We start from the raw sequence: 23,597 nt of genomic DNA on the forward strand, positions 1-23,597 counted from the left end.
GTTAGTAATGCTTTCTAAAGCCCATTTGACTTCATACTCCAGAATGTCTGGCTCAAGGTCTGCAGTTTCACTGTCATGGTTGTCAAAGACATTGAGATCCTTCTTGTATAATTCTTCTGTATATTCTTGCCACCTCTTCCTGATCTATTCTGCTTCTGTTAGGTCCCTACCGTTTTTGTCCTTTATCATAACCATCTTTGCACAAAACGTTTCCTTGATTTCTCCAGTTTTCTTGAAGAGATCTCTTGTCCTTCCCATTCTGTTATTTTCCTCTATTGCTTTGCATTGTTCCTTCAGGAAGGCTTCCTTATCTCTCCTTGCTGTTCTCTGAAAATCTGCATTCATTTGGGTGAATTTTTCCTTTTCACCTTTGCCTTTCGCTTTCCTTCTTTCCTCAGCTATTTGTAAAGCCTCATCAGACAGCTACTTTGCTTTCTTGCATTTCTTTTTCTTTGGGATGGTGCTGATTGCTGCCTTCTGTACAGTGTCACGAACCTCCATCCATAGTTCTTCTGGCACTCTGTCTATCAACTCTAGTTCCTTAAACATATGGACATATGAAGCTGCTTATACTGAATCAGACCCTGGGTCCATCAAAGTCAATCTTGTCTACTCAGACTGGCAGCGGCTCTCCATGGTCTCAAGCTGAGGTTTTTCACACCTACTTGCCTGGACCCTTTTTAGCTGGAGATGCTGGGGATCGAACCTGGGACCTTCTGCTTACCAAGCAGATGCTCTACCACTGAGCCACCGTCCCTCCCCAAACCTATTCTTTACCTCCACTGTATTATTCATTTTTGCAACGAGTAGCTCATGATCTGAGCTGGAGTCAGCTCCAGGTCTTGTTTTTGCTGATTGTAAAGAGCTTCTCCATCTTTGACTGCAGAGTATATAATCAATCTGATTTCTGTGTTGCCCATCAGGTGATGTCCATGTGTAGAGTCGCCTTTTAGGTTGTTGGAAGAGGCTGTTCGCTATGACCAGTTTGTTCTCTTGACAAAACTCTATTAGCCTCTGCCCGGCTTCATTTTGTTCTCCAAGGCCAAACTTGTCAGTTGTTCCGGTCGCCTTTTGACTTCCACTTTGGCATTCCAGTCCCCTATGGAGGGACAGTGGCTCAGTGGTAGAGCATCTGCTTGGTAAGCAGAAGGTCCCAGGTTCAATCCCTGGCATCTCCAAAAAAGGGTCCAGGCAAATAGGTATGAAAATCCTCAGCTTGAGACCCTGAAGAGCCGCTGCCAGTCTGAGAAGACAATACTGACTTTGATGGACCAAAGGTCTGATTCAGTATAAGGCAGCTTCATATGTTCATGATGAGGAGGACATCTTTTTTGGGTGTTAATTCTAGAAGGTGTTGTAGATCTTCATAGAACTGGTCTACTCTAGCCTCTTCTGCATCAGTGGTTGGGGCATAGACTTAGATTACTGTGATATTGAATGGTTTGCCTTGGATCTGGACCGAGATCATTCTGTCATTTTTGAGATTGTATCCCATTACTGCCTTCCTCACTCTCTTGTTAACTATAAAGGCCTCACCATTTCTTCTACGGGACTCTTGCCCACAATAATAGATGTAGTGATCCTCTGAGTTAAATTCACCCATTCCCATCCATTTTAATTCGCTGATCCGAAGATGTCGATGTTCAGTCTTGCCATCTCTTCTTTAACTACATCCAGCTTACCTTGATTCATAGATCTTACGTTCCACGTTCCAACGCAGTATTGTTCTTTGCAGCATCAGACTGTTCTTTCACCATCAGACACATCCACAGCTGAGCGTCCTTTCGGCTTTGGCCCAGCCGCTTCACTCTTTCTGTGGTTACTTGAACTTGCCCTCCGCTCTTCCCCAGTAGCATATTGGGCACCTTCAAACCTGAGGGGCTCATCTTCTGGCGCCATATTTTTTAGCCTTTTGTTACTGTCCATGGGGTTTTCTTGGCAAGGATACTGGAGTGATTTGCCAGTCCCTTCTCCAGTGGATCACATTTTGTCTGGGTTCTCAGCTGTGGCCTGTCCATCTTGGGTGGCCCTGCATGGCATAGCCCATAGTCTCACTGAACCGCGCAAGCCCTCTCGCCACGTCAAGGCAGCAATCCATGAGAGGGATGTACAAGTATATCATGTTGCAATTAATCAGTGAAGGACTTCTCCAAGTGGAAGGTGTTAAGATATTTCATTGAATAGGAAATGCAGTCTTCATGTTAAAAATAAACCGTGTCTGAGGTGGCATAAATCTTTTCTAAAACTTGATGCAGCATATTCTGAGTTCTGCTCTGCATACAGAAATGGTCCAGGCGTTACACCAGACTATGGAGCTGCTGTAGCATTGTGACTAAAAGAATGAGTTGTGATCTGAGAGGCTGCCATCTGTGCTTCTCTTCTGCCGTGAACTTGCTAAATGTTCTTCAATCTGATGCTCTGAGCCTCCCAACTTGCGATATGGAGATAATATTTCTGACCAATCTTACTAGGCTGGTTCTAGAACTACTGAGACAATGTAAATCAAGCACTTAGAGCACCAAATACGATATAAATGCTATGTGTTTTCTTCATGTGTTTTTTCTTTCCTGTCCCCTATTGTGGTCAGAATTAATTAGCGGTTTCTGGTTTAGCATAAACCACAGTTGGCTGTTAGAATCATAGATTTATAGGTGGCAGAGATATAAACTTTATAAAGGACACAAACACAATTAAAGATTAAAAAATAAAACATGATTAATACATTTGCACCTGTTGGTCTTAATGGTGATTTCTTTGTATCTCTCCCAGGGAACTGGGCAAAGGAAGCTCTGGCTCTTTCCTTCCTTTTCCAGGGGACCAGGAGGGGGAGGAGCCTCAGCCAATAAAAGAAAGAGAGGCTTGGCTCAGTAGCTCTGCTGTGCGATTGAGAGAGCCTGGCAAAGCAAGCTCTGCCTCCCTCCCTTCCTTCCCAAGGGAGGAGCCTCAGCCAATGGAGAAAATAGAGAATTTGCTTTGTAGCACCTGTGCAATTGAGCAAGCCTGGCAAACCAAGCTGTGATACAGAAAGAAACAAGAGGGAAGCAGATGACAGCCAGTTGCTCAGGGGCCTGATAGGAGCCCTCCGGGGGCCTGATTCAGCCCCAGGGCTGAATGTTTGACACCCCTGGTCTAAACCTTCCAGTTACTGGGTCATGTTGCCACGAAAGCCAGCTGAACAGCCCTCTGGTTCTAGCAAACTTTAAACATGCCCGCAAAAGATTTTTTTTTTTTTTTGAGCCAGGCCAGAATGGGGCATCTTCCTTGCCTAGTTGAATGTCTTCCTGAACCGCTTGGGAATTTCTGCCTGCAGAGGGCTTTCTGGGGCAGTCACAGTGCCAGCCTAAAAGCTACATAAGCAAGCAGTTCTGTTACTTCGCATGCTTATTCAATCCTGTTAACGTTGCTAAAGTGTCCATGAAACAATGGGGGAAGAACTGAGGGCGATGTTAGTATGAAGAAGTTGGCGTGAAGCTCAGCAGCAGCTTGGCTTTGAGGCTGCTTCTGCCCTCGCGGCCACTCAGTTGTGCCATTTATCTTTAGATCCGACATGCAGTGGAATCAGCCTACAGAAAAGAAACTTACTGGCGGAACCAACTGGCAAGCGAAAACAAGCACCTCAACCACGTGGAACCCGGTCCCTACCCCTCCTGCTCCACAGATGGTAACACTGAGCTCACGTGTTTGTTTGGTTTTTTTCCTTGGGCTCTGTAATCTTTCGCACCTGCTTGTAAATATTCCCTATGGCCTAAGGACGCTGCTGCCTGAGCGAATCTTTTTCTTCCCACAGGCTGGTATTCTAAATCGCAGCAGAATTCCGTTTTAAAATCCCCTCCTGTGGGGAGAACAAGGTTCACTCAGGCACCAGCATTTATGTGTCATGGGGAACTGGAGTTTGTTTTAGATTAGGAATCCTGAATCCTGCCCTATATGAGAAGGGAAGTGCATGCATGAACAAGGCAAGAAGCTGTGTATTAGCACATCTCTGCTTACCTTTGTACTTATCTGGATGAAAATTTATGAGAGATTAGACACTGTCAGGCTTTTAACTAATTTCTGCTGTTCTGTTAATTATGCCAGGCCAAAATGGGTTGGGGTACCTTATCCTAGATGATGATATTGGATTTGTACCCCGCCCTATGTTCTGAATCTCAGAGTCTCAGGAGCGGCTCACAATCTCCTTTTTCTTTCTCCCCCACAACAGATACCCTGTGAGGTGGGTGGGGCTGAGAGCTCTCCCAGAAGCTGCCCTTTCAAGGACAACTTCTGCCAGAGCTATGGCTGACCCAAGGCCATTCCAGCAGGTGCAAGTGGAGGAGCGGGGAGTCAAACCCGGTTCTCCCAGATAAGAGTCCGCACACTTAACCACTACACCAAACTGGCTCTTTCCTATGCGGCTGGCATCTTTTGGATGCAAGATGTGCTTTGCACAGTTTCTTGGGGGTCAGCAGAATTTGTAGCCACCTTACATGTAACCTTCTTCTTTTTGAAATAAAACCCATCCAAGGTACCTGCTCCAGTAACCTACCCAGTGAATACACCTCAAGTGCCTGTGTATGGAATGGTAAGATCATCTCTGCTTATAATCTGTGTATCACTCGACTGTAGCTGTGTTCTTAAGTGTAGGGATTTAATGTTTGAACGTTATTCAATAACCTGTTGTTTTTAGTTTCACACTTAGTTAGCAGTGGCTAAACAGGCCTGAAAGCTTATTGTTTGATGCATTCTGCATGTTGACCACAGCCTTGCCCATTGTTGTCTTGCCATGTGGTGTGTGTGTGGAGCGGAGCCAGAGGGTTAACTGGTGGCCAGCAAGTCTAATTTGGCCCTGAAGGAATTTTGTCCTTGCCGATTTTTTAATTGAGTTTTACTCGCTGGGCTTGGCTGGTTAGACCATATTTTGTAAGCATTGAAAGCTTACAATGATTACAGAACCAAAGTGCTGATTTTAAGTGCTGAAGTTCTGAATGGCTTTACTTTGCTCCCATGCAAGCCTGCATGCCTCGAGATGGGCCTCAGAGGTCTTTGTCCTCTAAGGTTAAGCAGGTGACGAGGTTTTCTGCTGTGGTGGCACCCCTTTCATGGAACAACTGCCACAGAGAGAGAGATCTTACTGACCCCCACGTGGTTCCCTTTTAAAGCGCCAGGTCAAGCAGTGTTTCAATCTTTTAATGGCTGCATTTTGTTGCTATTATTGTTTTTCTATTTGAAAATAATTGTTTTTCTATTTGAAGTCTTTTCTGGCGTGGGGTGGTGATCGTGTTACTGTTTTCTACCTTGTTTCAAAGGAAAACTTTTAGGGAAAAGGCACAGAGTAGAAATGTTTTAAATTAATGAAATGATAAATAAGGTGTGGGGGAGATGCTTTCGAGCTGTGGTCTGGTCTGCACTGAGAGATGATACCCAAAGGGAGATGTAAGGCCTAGGCTGTGCCAGAATTTGCTCCAGAATTTGGCCCGTAGTTCTTGGTCCTCCTAATAGAGCCCGACTGCCTCTTGAGGGATGGGAGCTTGTGTGGCAAAATGCTCTCCTGGTCCCTGGACGAAAACTTCAACGGCTCCCAGAACTGCCTATTGTTGCAGCAGGGATTCTGTGCTCAACGTTGCTGTTGGTTTCACTTGAGCAAGTCTTACTCGCTTTAGAAGTTCATTGCAGGAGGCTGTTAAGACCTCTGATGTGCATGTGGCACCTTTTTAAGCATGGCTGTAGTGTTCAGACTGGTGCTAAGTAGCTCTCTTGTATTCCTCTAACACGTAGGTACCTACTCAGATTGGAGCTACTCCTATTATGGCACCCCAACCCATGATTTATACCCAGACAGGTCTAAGGCCAACCAACCCCTTTGCACCTATCTCTGGAACACAAGTAAGTATTTCCATAAAGTGAGCTTCAAATGTTTTATTATGATTCCCACATCTCGGTATCTTAGCACGTTACTGAATGTTCTTAACGTTTCAGGTGTCTGAAAGATTATCCCATTCTTGTTAATAGTTCCTGAGACCCTCTATTAATGTTTTTCTGTTTGCATGGGGCGTGGAGAGGAATAAAAACACCAGTCCCTATTAAGGCTAATGCAGGTCCCAGTTCTGAGGGCCTTGCAGTCTAAATCTCTACAATAGAAGAGACCACTAAGTGGGCAGGGAAAATGGAAAAGGAAGAGCGGTAGAATTAGAAGGGGAGGTGTGTGTGTGGAGTGGGACGGGCAGAGGTACAAATTAGTGGAAGGAAATTATACATGCTTAGACTTTGTTATGATTGGGAGTAAGAAGCCACCCTGAAATTTTTAGGAGACATTGAAGAGGGGAGCGTAGGGTGCTCTGTGCAGAATTCTAGACAAGGGTGAATGCTTGGAGAAAGGAGGCTTGGAGGTAGAAAGAGGGCTGGAGGGGGAGGGAATAGAGAGTAAAGCTGGGTGCCATCGGGTTTATAATTTCTTTTTAATGTAACTGGTTTTACTGATTTAAATGTATGTATTTTATTCTTGTGTTGTATATCGCCTAGAGCAGGGGTGGAGAACTTTTTTTTCTGCCTAGGGCCATATGGATATTTATAACATCATTCGCAGGCCATGAAAAATTATCAACTTAAAAAACAGTGCTCTGCAGAGGGAGAATGATTCAGGCCAGCAAAATTAATGCAAATAATTGTTTTTCGATTTGAAGTCATGTGGGGAGAGCCTAATCCGGCACACACACACAGGGCCCACTGCCCTAGGCAAATGCATAGGTCCAGGGCTTTTTTGTAGAAAAAATGCAACAGGAACTCGGTAGCATATTAGACCACATCCCCTAATATTAGCATATTAGGCCACACCATCTGGGATAATCAAGTGCAAACTGAACTGTGACAGCAATTTTTCCAGGCCCTGCAGTAATTCTGACCAGCCAGCCAGGCCCCAGGGAGGCTGCCACACAGTACATCTGGGCCCTGTGATCCCTGCCTGGCCCCGGGGAGGCTGCTGCACAGTGTGGCTGGGCCCTATGATCCTCGCTGGCCAGCCAGGCCCCAGGGATGCTGCCACATGGCCCGGTTCGGTCCAGCAATCCCTGAGGGCCACACCAAGTGACCTCGAGGGCCGTATACGGCCCTCGGGATGGAGGTTCCCCACCCCTGGCCTAGAGCCTGGCACTGGCTGGGATGGGGCGATTCAGTAATAATAATAATAATATAGGTGGTAGAGAAATTGTGTGTTTTGGTAAAGGTCATAATGGATCAATATGATACTGTTTTAGCATTTGATATTGCTTTTCCATTGTAATTAATTGTAAGAGTCGTTGTGGTGTAGCGGTTAGTGTTGGACTAGGATCTGGGAGACCCAGGTCCCAACCCCCACTCTACCATGGACGCTTGCTGGGTGACCTCAGGCCAGTCACACACTCTCAGCCTAACCTCCCTTGTAGGATCGTGGTGAGGATAAAATGGAGGGGAGGCGAACAGCGTTAGGCACTTTGGGGCCTCATTAGGGAGAAAGGTGAGGTATAAATGAAGAAAATAAATAAATAGCCGGAGCCTTGAGGAACTCCCAACAAAGACAAGGGGGGCGGCTGAGCTTTTCTCTAAGGCAGGGCTTCCCAACCCCCGGGCTGCACCAGTCCATGGCCTGTTAGCAACTGGGCCTTGGAGTGAGGCGGAGGTGCCGCACTGCCCCTTTCGCCCACCTGGATGAAAGAGGCAGCACAGTCTTGTTCTGAAGCACCACCTCTTTCATCCACCTGGGTCCTGGGTGGACAGAAGGAGCAGCGTGGCAGTGATGTTCTCCTACCCCTCATTTAAAGACCCCCATGAAAGTGAAGGGAAGGAGAACGGGCGTGTGTGTGGGTGTGTAACCCACAGAGTTACATGAAAAAAATTGTCTTCCACGTAACTGGTCCCTGGTGCCAAAAACGGTTGAGGCCACTGCTCTAAGGGATGTTGAACAAATCGTTTGATGGGCATGACGAGAACCAGCTGAGATCATTTCCATGGAAACCTCAGGCACAGAGGGGGAATTGAGATCATGGTCAGCTACTTAAAAGGCAGTGGAGGGACCGAGGAAGGCAAAGAGAGACATCTTTTGGATTTGACAGTGAAGAGATGGCTTCATTTTGGCCAATGTGGTTTTGGTGGCTTGTAGAAGCCAGGATGCAGAGGGTCCAGAGGGGAGTTGGAAGGAAAAGGTGTGTGTTTGGAAGGTTCCACAAGGAGAAGGCTAGGCTAATAGAGGAAGTAGGGGCACAGCGAATTGGAAGAGGGATAGCATCAGGGTGGTAAGTGGCAGGACTAGCACAAGATCTCGCATCAGTGACCGTGAGTGTAGGAAGCACAGCCTGAGCTGCAGAGCAGCTGTTCAGAGCCAGCAAATGCATGCTGTTACGAACTGCTTGGATATAGACAAGGCATGGAAGATGAATTTTTAAAACATCCTTATAAACAGGACTTCTTTTGTAGCAAGAACTCCTTTGCATACTAGGCCACACCCCTCTTATATAGCCAATCCTCCTGGAGCTTACAGTAGGCCCAGTACAAAGAGCCCTGTAAGCTCTTGGAGGATTGGCTACATCAGGGGTGTGTGGCCTAATATGCAAAGGAGCTCCTGCTATAAACAAAGCCCTGCTTATAAGAGCAGCGGTTATGGGTTCCTTCAGCTGTGAAGGCTCCAGAGTATACCTGGTTTGTTTCCTGATGCCGGTCATTCTATTTTTCCTTCAGTGGACATTTCTGATTTTGTCTTACAGTTGAGAACAACAATAAAAAAAATTCTGAACAGTAAATCGACTTATTTGCATCTAAGATGTACTTCACTGGAATCAACTCAGTGGGGAATGTTTTACTGTGATCAGTGTTCAGGTGTTAAGACTGGGTTGCTTGTGACTCACAATGTACCGAGAAGTTAGCGTGCCACACCCACACCTCCATTTTAATATGATTCGCACCCATCAGGCAGGATGCTCTTTGAGCAAGCAGAGACGTTCTTTGTTGCATTTCTTTGTTGGCTTGACTTAACGCCTGGCTTCCTTACGTTACAGATACAGTTTATGTAGATCCGCCAAAGCAGCAAGACACTTTGTCAACCAAATATTGGTAGAAAGAAGACGGAACTTTTAAGCTGCAGTCTTCGCCAGGGCACATACCTGCTTCCCCGTACAATATAAATTACTTGGAATTGCTGTGCTGTAGAGGTTCTTCTTATAACAGTCACTATGGTATGAAATCATGTTTGGTTTTGAGCTGTGCAAGACTGTGTTCAGTGGGAAACTGAAGCATTATGAAACTGAAGGTCAGCAACGTGTAAAACAAACAAAAAAACCCTTGACTTTCCCTTATTGAAGAGAGAAGCTTACTTATGATTCCCTTGCAGCCTTTTTTTTTTTTTATTCGGCAAGTAGATAATTCATAGTAAGCTTAAAGGAGGGTGTAATGCTTTCTATTTATTGGGTTGTTTTTTTTCTCCCTGAACTCTTTATCACCGATGTAATCCTGACACCACTGAATGAAGTTGAGCAATAAACCTTTCAGGTACTTCCCAGTAGGACCTGATCCAATAACTATCCTTGCGTTACAATAAATGCCAGTAGCGTATGAGATCCAAACTGCTTCCCGCCCCCCCCCCCCCCCCGGCGTTAGGCGAGCTTCTTCTCGTTCACAGGTTTTGTACTGTGAGTTTTCAACGCTGTGAATCGACTTAACTTAGATGTAGGCCGCGTATAAGCAGGAAATGTAGTCCCCTGAGGCGGCCGCAGAGTCTTCTCGTGCCAAGCGACAGAACTGCTCTTTGGCAGAGCGTGGAGTCCGACTGTGGTCCGAGGACAGTCGAACATTTCAGAGTAGCGAATGTTGCTCCAGCGCAGGCGGCATTTAGCTGCATTTCCTCACACCGAACACCCCGCCCCCCCCCCCCCCGACCACCACCACCAATGTACAGATAGCAGGATCGTTCCTGACTCTAGTAAGAGATGCCTTCACGTCCCAGAAAAAGCCCACCCGCAGTCAGCCGTGGCAAGTTTGCCCTTTATTTAAGATGTATGATATCAGCGTTTTCTTTCTTAATCGTTTCTCAGTTACAGTGCTGCACTTTAAGAACTGGAAAAAAAACCACCATATTCCTGAAATCTTCCACCCTTTGTGCATAGCGTGAGGCCTTTGCTATGGAACAAAAGAAAAAAAAGAGAAAGCCTTGTCACTACATAAAAGGAATCGAATAAGGGTGTGCGTGCTCATGTAAATATTTATAAACTTTTAAACTGCAAAATGGCTGCAGAATCTCCCCCCTTCCCCCTTTTTTTTAACACGTACACAATGCAAATATTATATTGCTTAAGAAATTTAGCTCGGGTTTTTTTCTGTGTTTTTCTTTAAAGCTCAAATTATTCTCCTTGAAGACGCACACGATCTTATTGCAATGTAAGAGAGCACACAGCTAGGTGTTGCTGATGCAGCTGGACGGTCCGTGATTCTCAACAGTCCCAAATTTAATACAAGGATTATGTTCCTTAAATTACAGTGTAATTTGACACATGCAGTTCAGGACACACTTAGGAGGGGAGCCTGAAAGAAAAAGGGGAAAGTATTGAGCTTGTCATGGAAGGACGGTTCCAAGTCATAGAACGACCCCTGCTTCTCCTTTCAGACCTCTGTAGTGATTTATTTTCTGATCTGAAAACCCAGTGCAGCACCCGTGATGGCAAGAAGGTTCTATATCGATGCCCACCTGGCTGTCTTCCTGAAGCTGGACCCTTTTGTCATTAAAAACATCCTTTATTATTATTTTTTTTTGAAACGCAACACTTGTGTTTGATTTTCCAAACTTTTGCCAAGGGGCAGCCTGTGCACCTGGGAAAGGGTTTTACAGAAGCAAAAAGTACGTTTTGTAAATTGAGCTGTGTCAAATGCAAGAAAACGATTCTTCTCTTAAGTGTCTTTTTGTGTTTGTTGATCTTGTGCCAAGAATGTAAAAAAAAAAAAAAAGCTTGCTTCAAATAGGATATACTTGTTTTGTCAGACTAAACATGACTTTTTTAAAAAAAGAATCATTTTTACATACGTGCTTGGAATTTGTAACCACTAACTTTGTATGGATTAAATGTTGCAAGTGGGGAAAAATCATGTTTTAGACCAAAATCTTGGACATGTACTGGCAAAGACATAAACTGGATGCATGTATAGTAATTAAATGTGGAAAAGTGAATTTTAAAGGGCTTATGGCTTTAATATATTCTTCAGGTTTGTCCCAAACCGATATTTATTGTAGCCCTAACAAGCTGGAGCAGCTGATTTACAGGCCTTGATGTAGTAGATATTCTAGTGCAGGGGTGGCCAACAATAGCTCTCCAGATGTTTTTTGCCTACAACTCCCATCAGCCCCAGCCATGCTGGCTGGGGCTGATGGGAGTTGTAGGCAAAAACATCTGGAGAGCTACCGTTGGCCACCCGTGTTCTAGTGAATTAATTAATTCAACTAATTAGGATTGTATAATCTCACTTCCAGCAAATGTTCAGTCTTTGATCCAGTTTAGACCAGTACATGTGTTAAATAACATGCGTTTTTATTATAACCAGCTAGAGATGTTTGTTCTTGGAAATTGTGACCATGTAATGTGTGGGTCTGTCAAATAAGCAGCAGAGTTTTGGGTTTTTTTTAACCCCCAGAGATTAGTCGCTAGTCGTAGTGTTCAGTTACACTTAATTTATTTGGTTTGCTGGTTGCTGGGCTGCTGCAGGGGATTGCATAGAAAAGCCGCCTTAGAAAGAGGGGAGCTTCAACTCTCCAGATGAAATTTCTTTTCTTTCTATACTTTATACAATCAATTACGTAATCCTGTAAGATCAGACCCAACGCATATTAATCGAACGCTTCCGATCTCAGAAATGCATACCCACCCACCCTCTTTTGGTGTATTTTAATATGTAAATATCCAGATGCTTCATTATAATTTCTTGGCGACCTGTACTAACCATGCACAAATTTCTGGAGAATTTATAAATTTGCCTCTCTTTCAGATCTTCATGGTGTATTATGCATTAAAGAGCGATCTCTTTCTGTAACATAGATGTAACACTTGCTCCATGATCTCCTAATGAAAAGTGCCAGAGGTACAGGGTTGTTCCTTAAAATAGTTGTAAAAAGTGTCCAGTAGACCCTACAAATGACTTGATTATTCTTATAATCCATTTATAATAGTGAAATTATTGAACAGTTCCGATACTCCATTCTGACCTTTTTAGGTTGCAATTTGGAGCTTGCCTGTTCAGTTAATCTCCTAACTAAGGAGTTAGATTCTTTCTAGGCAATATTTGGTTTATTCAGTCTATTAAGAATATTTGGTCCAATAATATAGGTCAGTAGGTGCACCAGCTGTAAATATTGCCATTGAAACTCCGGAGCGAATACGTATCTAGTCTGTTATTCTCTACATGATATTTAACAACCTTGCTCCTTCCTCAGATAACAGAGAGTGGGGAAGGCCCCAAGTTTTCCAGCCAGCTGTTAGTCGCAGAATCCATCTTGATAACATCTGTCTAGGTTGGTCCAATGGGGAATAGGATCTGAGTGGTGAGGTCAGAGGATACAGGATCAAGGCTGAGCAACATCTAACGGGCTGGTGGCTCCCCCCCCCGATCAGAATGGGCCAGGAATGGTGTCAGCTGAGCATACAGGGCAGGCCCCTTAACGTCATGTTGCATCTGAGAATAGGAGCCAGCTTGTCTCCATAGAGATGGACATAGCACACTGTCCCTGGATGCAGGAACACTGTGACAATTCTTACAGTCGTCTAGCAGGTAGATAGTCACTGTTGACTTCATCGGAAACGCATTTGGAGCAGCTGTGGTTGGGATTGCTTGTGTATTGCTCTTGCCCGAAATAACTGAGTACGGTCACGACTGCGTGGCTGGACTCCAAACAACTTCCAGTTGGCTAAAGGTTGTTTACAGTGATGTTAGTGGACGTTATTGAACTGTTGGAAGATGTTAGATATATATATATGTTTCTAAGATAAAAAGCCGATAAGATGTGTGTTATCCATGCTCGACAGCTCCTCCCTTCCTATTACCTGGGCGCTGAGGTATTGACAGATTATGTCCCGAAGTAGATATAAAGAAAAAATGCAGTCCAGTGTATATCCTGCCATCTGAAAGAAACCAGTTTTGAGTAACTTCCTTCTTGTGTACATATTGGAAGGGATAATGTTTGAGCACCGTTCCTCGTTCGTTAAGAGAGGGGTTTTGTAAATGAATCTTGGACTTCAGATTTGTGCCTGCGGTCCTAAAACTTTTGCCAGTGAAACTGTGTGGTTTGTGTTTGCACAGATGCTTTTAGGGCCACGTAAAGGCCCCAGCAGGAATTTTTTTAAGGTGATCCTTCTCAAAAGTTACTTTGGCTGCTAAAATTTAAAAAAACAATAAAAATAAATCAAGAGTGATGTAGAAATAACCTGATTTTAGGCCCGTTGTTTGCAGTAGGCTCAAATCTTAAAACAGCATTTTCCTATTGAGGCTGCGCTGCAGATCGAATCCTTTTTCTTTTCTCCAATCGAGTCGCAGTTGACTCACTGTGACCCCAGAGGGCATTCAGGGCAAGAGACTTCGGAAGTGGCTTGCCGTTGCCTGCCCCTGCATAGCAACCCTGGACTTCCTTGGTGGTCTCCCATCCGAATAACGAATCAGAGCTGACCCTGCTTAAGCTTATGAGATCTGACGAGATATGGCTAGCCTAGGCTGTCTAGGTCAGGGCCAGATCAAATCCCAGGTTATGCTGTTTTCCTAATTTCCCATCGTTGTATTGGCCAAGCAGAGCTCTAATTCCCATTGATCAAGAGAGAGGACTTTCTTTGCAAAGAAAGGGAGGAATGTGAACATACGCATGCACATAAACAAGGAATTCTGCGTCAATATTGTGTTCTGCGTTCCTCTTAGAAACTCTTAGATTGGCCGAATCCCAACATTCCGTGGCGATTCAGGATTTTTAAAAAACCAGCAGGATATTAAAATGCCCGTAAGCTGGTCTTGAGTGCTTCAAGAAGTAGAGATAATTGGATTTTAGCTTGTACTATGTCTTGCTTTCTGGGAGGGATGACAGTTTTATTATGTGCACCCATGAATTCAAGGAAGACGACCTGGGAGTTTCTCAATGCTGGGAAGCAAGGGCTGAACTGCCCTTATTGAGAGAATGCTTCCTAAGGAGGGCAGCCTCCCTACCTGTTTAGATACGTGCCTCTCCTGTTGGCTTGTAAGGCAGAGTGGATGAGTGGGATTCCAGTCTTAGCAGGGAAAGAAGCAAATGTGGATGAGTGTGGCTTGAACCCTCCTGCCGTTATCTTTCGGTTACTAAACGTCTTCTACCCCCACAGACATGCAAATCTGACACTAAAAAATGTGTCAGGTTCAGGGGTTGTTTTGTAGAAAAATAGGTGGCGGAGCTCATTAGCATAACTCATTAACATATGCTGCCCCCCCCCCCCAGCCAAAAGCAATGCAATGCAAGAAAGGAGAGCCCTGGGTGAGCGAGGCCTGCTTGGGCTGGCTAAAGACCCAGCCAGCCCAAGCAGGCCTCACTCACCTGGGACTCTCCTGAGCTGTCCACCTCCAATCAAAAGGCCAGCAAGTCACCCGCTGCCCAAAATCACATAAGTGGAGAAAGGGTGGTGTGGGCTTCTCCAAGGGTTAATGAGGGCTACTGGGGATTTGGCAAAGCCCCTGGTGGCTGGCTGACTGGCTGCCTGCTCTCCTAATCCAGGGATTGTTAGGCAGCTGCACCTGCTATTCAGTGGACAAGGTAGGTGGGGAGGAAGAGGGGGAACCCTCAGAAGGGTTCAGGAGCTGTGCTCCTGTGAGCTCCTGCTGAATCTGAGGCCTGGTCAGGTTGGAAACAAGAACTATAGAGCTGTGGCTTCCAGAGAGATCAAGTGTGGGAGGATTCAGCTCCCTCTCACTTGCATGCCTTTTTCTGACAAAGTTGGACTCCCAACCCCCACTTCTCAGTATATGTGACACGTGAAGATGCAGACATGGCTGTCGCCGCTTCATCTTGTTTGACCCAAAGAGAGGAAACAGGATGAGTTGGCATTAATGGATTGATCTCATTTGGAAACGACTCTTCGAAAGCGTTTGTTCCCTTTTCTACTTACTCATTTCTACTTTCAAAGAGGGGAACAGGGTTTGTTTTTTTTTGCACGTGGTAAAAACATACAGAGGTGGTGCTTTTGTGTTTTGTTTGTAAAGCAAGCATACCTTTAAAAAATATTTCAGAATTAAATACAGGGTGAACCTGGGTTAGTTTGGGGTTCTTTGACATATGGTAGGGAAAGGTGGGTTACAAATTTAGAGTAGAATGCGCTGTGGATCAGTGCTATATTTGTACATAAAAGGGAAAATGTTTTGTTTTGGAGCAGCTTGCATTTTGAAGACATCTCAGTGCACTGTGTATCTGTCCTTTTTATTTCCATTTTAAAGATTATATTTTTGAGTAATGGACACTGTACATGTTGCTACAGTTATTGGGAATTACTTAGAAATAGAAATGTTACTCTGAATATGTCATTTGACTTATGTCATGTACAGCTTCAGTATGTGTTGTGTAGCTCATTTTTCCCTCATTGCAATCTCATGTGCATTTATTTTAAAAGATTATAATACCTAGCACAGTCTCTCTTCTCCCCCCACCCCTCACTTTGAATTGAATTTTCTTTCTAGCGAGCAGTTAAACCATTTTCTTTTACGAAACCATTTGCTGGAATCTGAGTACCGAAAGGAACCAAGGTGCTAAACTTTTCTGTTGACTTGGGTTGGTTCGTTTCAAGAGGTCGTTTTATCGTACATTGTCCCCTAAACATAATAAGTTTGTGCCTTTTTCTAGGGTCTTTATTTGGAAGGAGCTTACAGTTTGTAGGGTGACTTTTTAAAATTCTTACGTACCTCTTCTCAGAGCTGGGCAGTATTGAAAAAAGGCTTGTGTTTGAAATTTAGATGTCAAACACAATTTAAAATTGCATTGTGTATCTGAATTAATTCTATAGAAAAATGTATTATTTTGTATTGGACTGGTTCTCTTCCCTGCCTTGATGTATTTGGTATTTTTTTGTATTTTGTGTGCAAGTTTAACACCATCTTGATGATGGGAGACAAGCTACCCCAATACGTTTGAGACTAAACAGGGCCTTCGAGCCGAAATCCTGGCCCCCTGCGCTCACTAAACCCACGATACAGGGTCTGGTGAGCCAGTTCCCTTTTGCAAGAAACGCTTGCTGTTCAGCAACTTGAAGGTGCTGCGGGACCAGCGCATGCTGCCCTACAGAACAAGTCACTGCCACGGTTGGCATTCCCTGGCGTCACAGAGCTGATGAGAGAGAAGGGAGGGCAAACATATGCCAAGCAGTTGCTCTACCACTGTAATACAAAGGTCAGTTGAATGCAAAACACTGATTTAGCCAAGGCATGCGCGCACCCACATTAGATAGAGAGCTTTCCCCTTGAACCAGTTATCATTCAATCTACATAGCTTGTTGGGAGGGGGGGAATCCTAGTATCGATGTGAGATTTAATCTGAAAGCATCCTTCCGCTCCACTGAAGTATTTACTAATATTGCCCCCCCTCCCCCCCGGATTCCAAAAGGGGCAGGGTTTCTGGTTGTAGCACCTTAAAACGCACGCATTGCTTGGAAGCTGCTCTGGGAGGATCAGCCGTGAGACTTGGATCGTTTTATGAGTTCCATTCTCATGTCACAAAGCCTCTGCTCTATCTTGGGCTGCTGCATCTAAGCTGTTAGCTGTCTCTTGGCTGGGTTAAAAGGGGCAGGCGAAATTAAAAAAAACCAAACCCCTAAATAATGTTGCATGCTGCTGGAGTCCCCCATGCCAATGTATACAAGAGCAAAAAGTCTTCTGATGTAGACTTTTAGTATTAGCTGCCAAAAATAGAGCTGTTACAGTGCTTCTGCAGGGAAAAGCCACATTTTAGAAGGATGCCCAGTAGCCAATAATGTCTGTGTTCAGCCAACAAGACACAATTTTTTATGCTCAACTGACCCACAAAGAAGCTGTTTTCACATGTCGCTGTGATTGGGCACCAAAAAAACCCCGAGATCTTGGAAACCGTTGCTTCAAGCAATTTATCTTCAGTTGGTTAGGATGGATTCAAAAAGTTACACGTAGTTGGCTATTTTTAAATAAATGAGGCACTCTTAAAATCCTTTCTCCAACTATGAAAAAAGGACAACTGTGTTTACTTGTCCCAGTGTTAACAAGAGACATTGAATGAATGTAATTTAGTATTTTGTTTTGGAAATACATTACGGATTTCTGTAGATATTTTTGTATTTGGTTATGTGAAATGCTTCTCGGTTGTTTTTATTTCATATTTGAAATCGTTGAATGGCTTAATGGAGTATTCTGTATTTTTATTTGAACTACTCAGAAATACATGTTTTGCCCAGCTCTTCTTGTTCTCTCTTAGGATAATGTTTATGTACTGTCCCTTCAAACAAGTTGCAGAATTGAACATAATTCCATCAACCATCAAAAAGGATGTTTTAAATTGCTGTGTCCTGCTTCTGCCACACACACACACCCCAGTAAAACATCTACTTTTGCTGAAGCCCAAGATCTTCCATGTCAACATTCAATGGTTCTGGCACTTCATAGCTGACAGTACATGAAAAAGGGCAGAGGCTGAGACTATTGCTTAGAGTCCTCCATTTTGTTAACGAAACAAGTTTTGGAAAATAAACTTTGGCACAAAGTGTCTCAGATGTGTGTTTAATACCGGTTTGAAATTGGCAATGTGTTAAATTTTGGCAACTGCACTGGAATACAGGGCAACAGTTGACATTCAAGAACTACCATACCCCCACCCCCGCATGCAGTAGGCCCCATGGGATCCAGGCTGTGGTGAGTTGAAGGATCTGAATGGAACAGCCTTTTTGAAAAGGGCAATAATTTGAAAGCCCTGAATCGATATTCAATAGGAATTTTCTTAGCTGTTCTAGTAACTAGTTACTTTTCTCCCTAAATGCTGCCATTCCACGTTACCTGTAAGTTTTCAATTTGACAGAGCCTTATCTCGTACCAAAACCTACCTTTCCCAGTGTAGCTGGGTAAGAATGTAAGACGAGTTCTGCTGGATCAGACCAGTGGTCCATCTAGTGCAGCATTCTCTCTCACACAGCGGCCAACCGATTCCTCTGGATGCCAACAGCAGGGCATAAAGGCTGAGGCCTTCCCCTGACATTGCCTCCTGGCTTTGGGAGTCAGAGGTTTACTACCTCTGAATGTGGAGGTTCCCCTTAGTCACCATGGTTTGTAGCCATTGATAAAGTCTATCTAATTCCCTTTTAATAGTGAGACAACACACTGTGCAGGAAGGCTGGCCAATGGGACATTTCTCAGGCTGCAGCCACACAGAGGTTTTTCTCTGCCAAACCATTTCCTTTTCCTACAGGGCTCTAGAGCAGGGGTAGCAAACGCGGCCTGGGGGCCAAATCAGGCCCCGGAGGGGCTCCTATCAGGCCCCCAAGTAGGGTTGCCGAGTCTCAACTATTTTCCAGCGGGGGAATTTGGGGGGCGTTCCGGGAGGGGGCGGGGCTACCCTCAACACAATGATGTCATGTAGAATGATGTCATCACGCTGAGAATGCAGCGCTGCACACTCACAGTTTCCCCAAACATTTAAAGGAACCTTCCCTTTAAATGGTTGGGGGGGAAACAAGCCTTGGTGCTGCAGACCTTCCAAGCCCCGATGAAGGCTTGGAAAGGCAGAAGCAAGCAGTTCCTGCCTCTCTGAGAGAGCGGAGCGTCAGGCTCGGCTACCCTTCCAAACCCTGATCGAGGCTTGGAAAGGCAGAAGATAACGGCTCCCATTCTCTCTGAGAGCGGGCCTGGGCTCAGCTGCCCTTCCAAGCTCCGATCAAGGCTTGGAAAGGCAGGAGCAAGTGGCTCTGCTCCCTCCCTCTGAGAGCGCAGGTGCCTGACGTTGTTGCTCTTCCAAGCCCCGATCGAGGCGTGGAAAGGCAGGAGCAAGCGGCTCCCGCACTCTCTGAGAGAGCAGGTGCCCGGCACTGCTGCCCTTCCAAGCCCTGATCAAGGTGTGGAAAGGCAGGAGCAAGCAGCTCCCGCTCTCTCCCAGAGAGCCCACGCTGAGTCCACTTGCTTCGCAAGCTGCAAAATTTGCGGCTCGGGGTAGGTGCAGCCTGTGCCCATGGGGCCACTGGAGGTGTGGCTTCCCCCCGCTGGGCAGCTGGCTTGGGGCGGGGAGAAGCCCTCCAAACTGGGGAAAACCCCGCTCAGAACAGGAGGTTTACAGCCCTACCCCCAAGCAACTAACTGTCATCTGCTTCCTTCTCCCTCTCTCTTGCTTCCTTCTGCATAACAGCTTGTTTTACACAAGGCTTGCTCAATCACACAGGAGCTATAGAGCAAAGCCTCTATTTTCTCCATTGGATGAGGCTCCTCCCTTGGGGAGGAAGCGGAGGAGGCAGAGCTTTCTTTGCCAGGCTCTCTCAATCACACAGCAGAGCTACTGAGCCAAGCCTCTCTTCCTTCTATTGGCTGAGGCTCCTCTCCCTCCTAGTCTCTCTGGGGAAGGAAGGAAAGAGCCAGAGCACCTTTAAGATCGAGTGCTAATGTTTTAAGCATGTTTTATTGTTAAGGGTTATTTTTTTTTAAAAAACAACAACTTTGTGTTTGTGTCTTTTATAAAGTTTATATGTATATATTTAAAAGGTAAAGGTAGTCCCCTGTGCAAGCACCAGTCATCTCTGACTCTGGGGTGATGTCGCATTACAACGTTTTTTACGGGGTGGCTTGCCATTGCCTTCCCCAGTCACCTACACTTCCCCCCCCCCAGCAAGCTGGGTACTCATTTTACCGACCTTGGAAGGATGGAAGGCCGAGTCAACCTTAAGCCAGCTACCTGAACCGCAGTACTGCAGCTTTACCACTCTGTGCCACAGGGATCCTAAAGTTTATATATCTATTATCTAATCTTAAATAGGAACACACATGGCCCAGTCCGACAAGATCTCATTTATGTCAGAACTGGCCCTCGTAACAAATGAGTTCGACACCCCTGCTCTAAAGACAATTTTTTTTTTTTTGAGAGCTGGGGATTCAAAGGAACTAGAAGATTGTGGCAGTAGATGATTATGGCTCCACCTCCCACATGAGAAAAATTCAGGGGAAATGGCAGCTGGCAGAGGAAAATGCATAGAACTTGGATGCTGTGACCACAAGGAAATAGCCCCCTTTGTGTGGATGCAGCTTGTTTTGATGATAATCGACTCGCACCCTCTGACAAAGAGGGCCATCAAGTGCATTATAAAACGATATTATTGAAACAACTGGTAAAAATCTACATTTTAAAGCACTGAGGGAAATTAACCAGCATCCAAGTACTACAGAATGCAATAAAAAATAAAGTTAGCCTGCTGGAGGCGGAGACTCAGAACGGATAACATTTTTGAGTTCCAACACTACAATTGTGGGTGACTTGTATAAGGAATTGCTGGAGTGAATAGACTATTGGTGTGAGCAGTGGAATGCTGGAGTCTGCAGCCGCTGCTCTTCTGTGCCCAGCAAAATCCCAACGTGCAAAACAGGAGGCGTGAATCCATGGCTCTTTTATTCCACAGCTTGTTTGAGCAGCTGTCTTAGTAAACTGGCCATGTTCAGAACCAGCTTGTTCATTTGAACAACTGCAAGATGATGTTCCCGATGTGACATTTCCCCCCACAGTCCTTCCTGCGCCCCCCCTCCCCCCGATACTTGCATCTTGGAGGTGAGTGCCCCTGGCATTCTGGCACCCCAAAGCTTCGTTTCACTCTGTGGTTAGGCCCTGAAGATGATGATGATGATGAATTTATATCCCGCCCTATACTCTGAATCTTGGAGCGGTCACAATCTCCTTTACCTCCCCCCTAACAGACACCCTGTGAGGTAGGTGGGGCTGAGAGAGCTCTTGCAGCAGCTTCCCTTTCAAGGACAACTGCGAGAGGTATGGCTGACCCAAGGCCATTCCAGCAGGTTCAAGTGGAGGAGTGGGGAATCAAACCTGGCTCTCCTAGATAAGAGTCCACGCGCTTAACCACTGCACCAAACTGGCTCTCACAGAAGCAACTTTCTGTGAGAATCCTCCTCAAACTACTTACAGGAATAGTCCATACAAAGATTTACATGTGGGATTAACAGAATACAATAAAACAGCAGCATCTCCCTGAGCATTAAATTCCAGGGTGTCGAGACTTCCTGAGCATCTGCCTTGCGAACAGAGAGAGCATCACCCACATGACAAGGCAGCAGGAGACAATGGCAAAAATTTCGCAGTTACAGAAAAGTGTGGGAAAGCAAAACTTTTCTTGCCTGGTGCTTAAACATTGCGGGTGTGATGCGAGGCAAGCATCCGTGGCCCATTGTAGAGTTTCAAAGGCCTGGCCTCCGTGTTTGCCAATCTGCCTTCTGTTGTTTGGGGTTTCGACAGAGCTGAGGTTCCAAAGTGGCTGGCCAGGAGGTTTGTACAGGATAAAGCTGTCCCAGATTGTATGGGGCTTTATAGCACTTGGAATTGTGCCTAGTAGCAATGCAAGCCTCCAAAAGCAAGCGTTTCCCTTTCCTGATTTCTTATATGTCCTTGCTGTATAGGTATACCAAGCCACTCTTAGTTTTGCTGTTTGCAGTGTACTGGCTTTATTTTGCTATATGCAGGAACTCTTCAACTATTTTGACAGTCACAGGAATTAAAATTCATTATGAATTCTCTCTCACACACGCACACAAGCCGGGGGGGGGGGGGGGGGAGGTTAGGGCAACAAGGATCATAGCAGGCCAGCTGATGGATTTGGTTCCAGCTTTCCTGGCCCAACCACCGCAATCTCTCTAGCTCTTTCAGTCCCCCACCCTGCTGCTTTCTTAACAGTATCTTGTTTACTGTGCTGCTGTTTTTCAGCGCATCAATTTTAAAAGGTGGGTTTGTTTTTTGAGAGCCACATTACGGTGTTCTGTATTATTTCCCCCCCCTCAAAAATACCGGTTTCAGTAGAATAGTTCGATTTGAGTCCAGTGGCACCTTAGAGACCAACAAGCATTTCAGGGTAGAAGCTTTCAAGAGCCAAAGTTCCCTTCGTCTTGAAAGTCTTGTTGGTCTTTTAAGGTGTTTCTGGACGGTTCTACAGATCAAGACAGCTACCCTCAGAAACGGGTTTCAGCGCTTTTCTCAAGTACAGAGCCGCTTACTGGTGAGTGAACTCCACCAAAACCAGAGGGGCATGTTTCTGAGCAGCCATGCCCAGACTAGTAGAATGTAATGTAATTTGGCATGGCAGATTGGAATGTATTTCTCTGGGGACAGGAGATCCACTACACAGCCGATTGCCCCACCTCCTACGCTTGAGAGGAAATGGATGGAGCATGATAGCGGAGTCTCTGTTAATTACTCTTAGCATCCCACAATTAAGAAGGGGTACGCCTGCCCATCAGTCTCTGATTTATATTCATTCCCTTCACTATTGTTCCCCCTTGGAATTAAACCCAAACAAACGGTGACCATATAAACCAAGTTTATTATTCCAGTTTGGTCCCTGCATCCGTTATACCAGGGAGGCCAAACTTGTTTAACATAAGAGCCACATAGAATAAACATCAGATGTTTGAGAGCCGCAAGACATGAACATCGGATGTTTGAGAGCCACAAGGCAGGCAGGGAGGGAGGGAAGAAAGCAAATAGATGAAGGAGGGAGAGGTGGAAAGAAAGCAACTTTAAATGCATTCTCCAAGCCACTGCCTTGGCTTGGCAATGTGATTTAAAGAGAGAAATGCCTTCTCCACGCCGTCCGATGGGGTGGGGGGCTTCAAGAGCCACACAATATGTGTGAAAGAGCTGCAGTTTGGCCGCCCCTTGCGTTACACGCTTTTATTATGTTGCATGCTCATTTGCTGCTCACCCTCTAGCTGTATGTCTGAACTGGCAACTTCCATTCCAATGTATCTGAAGTGTGCTTGCGCTGGGAAGATTATAACCAGAATTAAACTCTGTTGGTCTTAAAGGCGCCCCCTGGACTCCAGCTTCATTGTACTAGTACTACTGGTGGTGGACAGGGCCGTCAAGTCACAGCTGACTTATGGAAAACCATCCGGGGAGGAGGGGTTCAAGGCAAGAGACATTCAGAGACGCTTTGCTATTGCCTCCCTCTATGCAGTGACCCTGGTATTATTCCATGGAGGTCTCCCATCCAAATACTGGCCCCGGGTGACCCTGCTTAGCTCCCAAGATCTGAGAAGATCAGGCTAGCCTGGGCTATCCAACTCAGGCCACCACCATCACCGATAACAATCTTTGTCTCCTCCTCCCTCCCGTTAGGGTTGCCAAATCCAGGTTGGGAAACTCCGGGATGGAGCCTGGGGAGGACAGGGACCAGTGTTCCCTCTAGGCTGAGTCAGTGTGAGCCAGCTCGCAGTTTTTTTAGCCTCCAGTTGACATTTTTGTCTTAGCTCAGGGAAAATGGCCTCAGAGCGAGCTAATTTATGCAGCAGCTCACAATTTTAATGCCAGTAGCTCACAAGGTAGAATTTTTGCTCACAAGACTCTACACATGCGTGTCAAACATGCAGTTCAGGGGTGGAATCAGGCCCCCAGAGGACTC

At 45.5% G+C, this 23,597-nt stretch overlaps 1 protein-coding gene across 4 annotated transcripts in view; it reads left to right on the forward strand.

Annotated features, from left to right (window-relative positions):
* The window catches only part of LOC132578872 (phosphatidylinositol-binding clathrin assembly protein-like), a 75,824-nt gene extending 64,656 nt beyond the window's left edge, over positions 1-11,168 (forward strand). For all 4 annotated transcript variants that reach the window (XM_060248960.1, XM_060248961.1, XM_060248962.1 and 1 more), the window contains 4 exons: positions 3,541-3,661; positions 4,505-4,561; positions 5,755-5,862; positions 9,003-11,168. In XM_060248960.1, the coding sequence (XP_060104943.1) occupies positions 3,541-3,661; positions 4,505-4,561; positions 5,755-5,862; positions 9,003-9,017 (301 nt within the window). In that variant the 3' untranslated portion in view covers positions 9,018-11,168. The remainder of the gene's footprint in view (positions 1-3,540; positions 3,662-4,504; positions 4,562-5,754; positions 5,863-9,002) is intronic.
* Positions 11,169-23,597: the final 12,429 nt, after the last annotated feature.

The sequence above is a fragment of the Heteronotia binoei genome, chromosome 11 (genome assembly GCF_032191835.1).
Source record: "Heteronotia binoei isolate CCM8104 ecotype False Entrance Well chromosome 11, APGP_CSIRO_Hbin_v1, whole genome shotgun sequence".
NCBI classification, from domain to species: domain Eukaryota; kingdom Metazoa; phylum Chordata; class Lepidosauria; order Squamata; family Gekkonidae; genus Heteronotia; species Heteronotia binoei.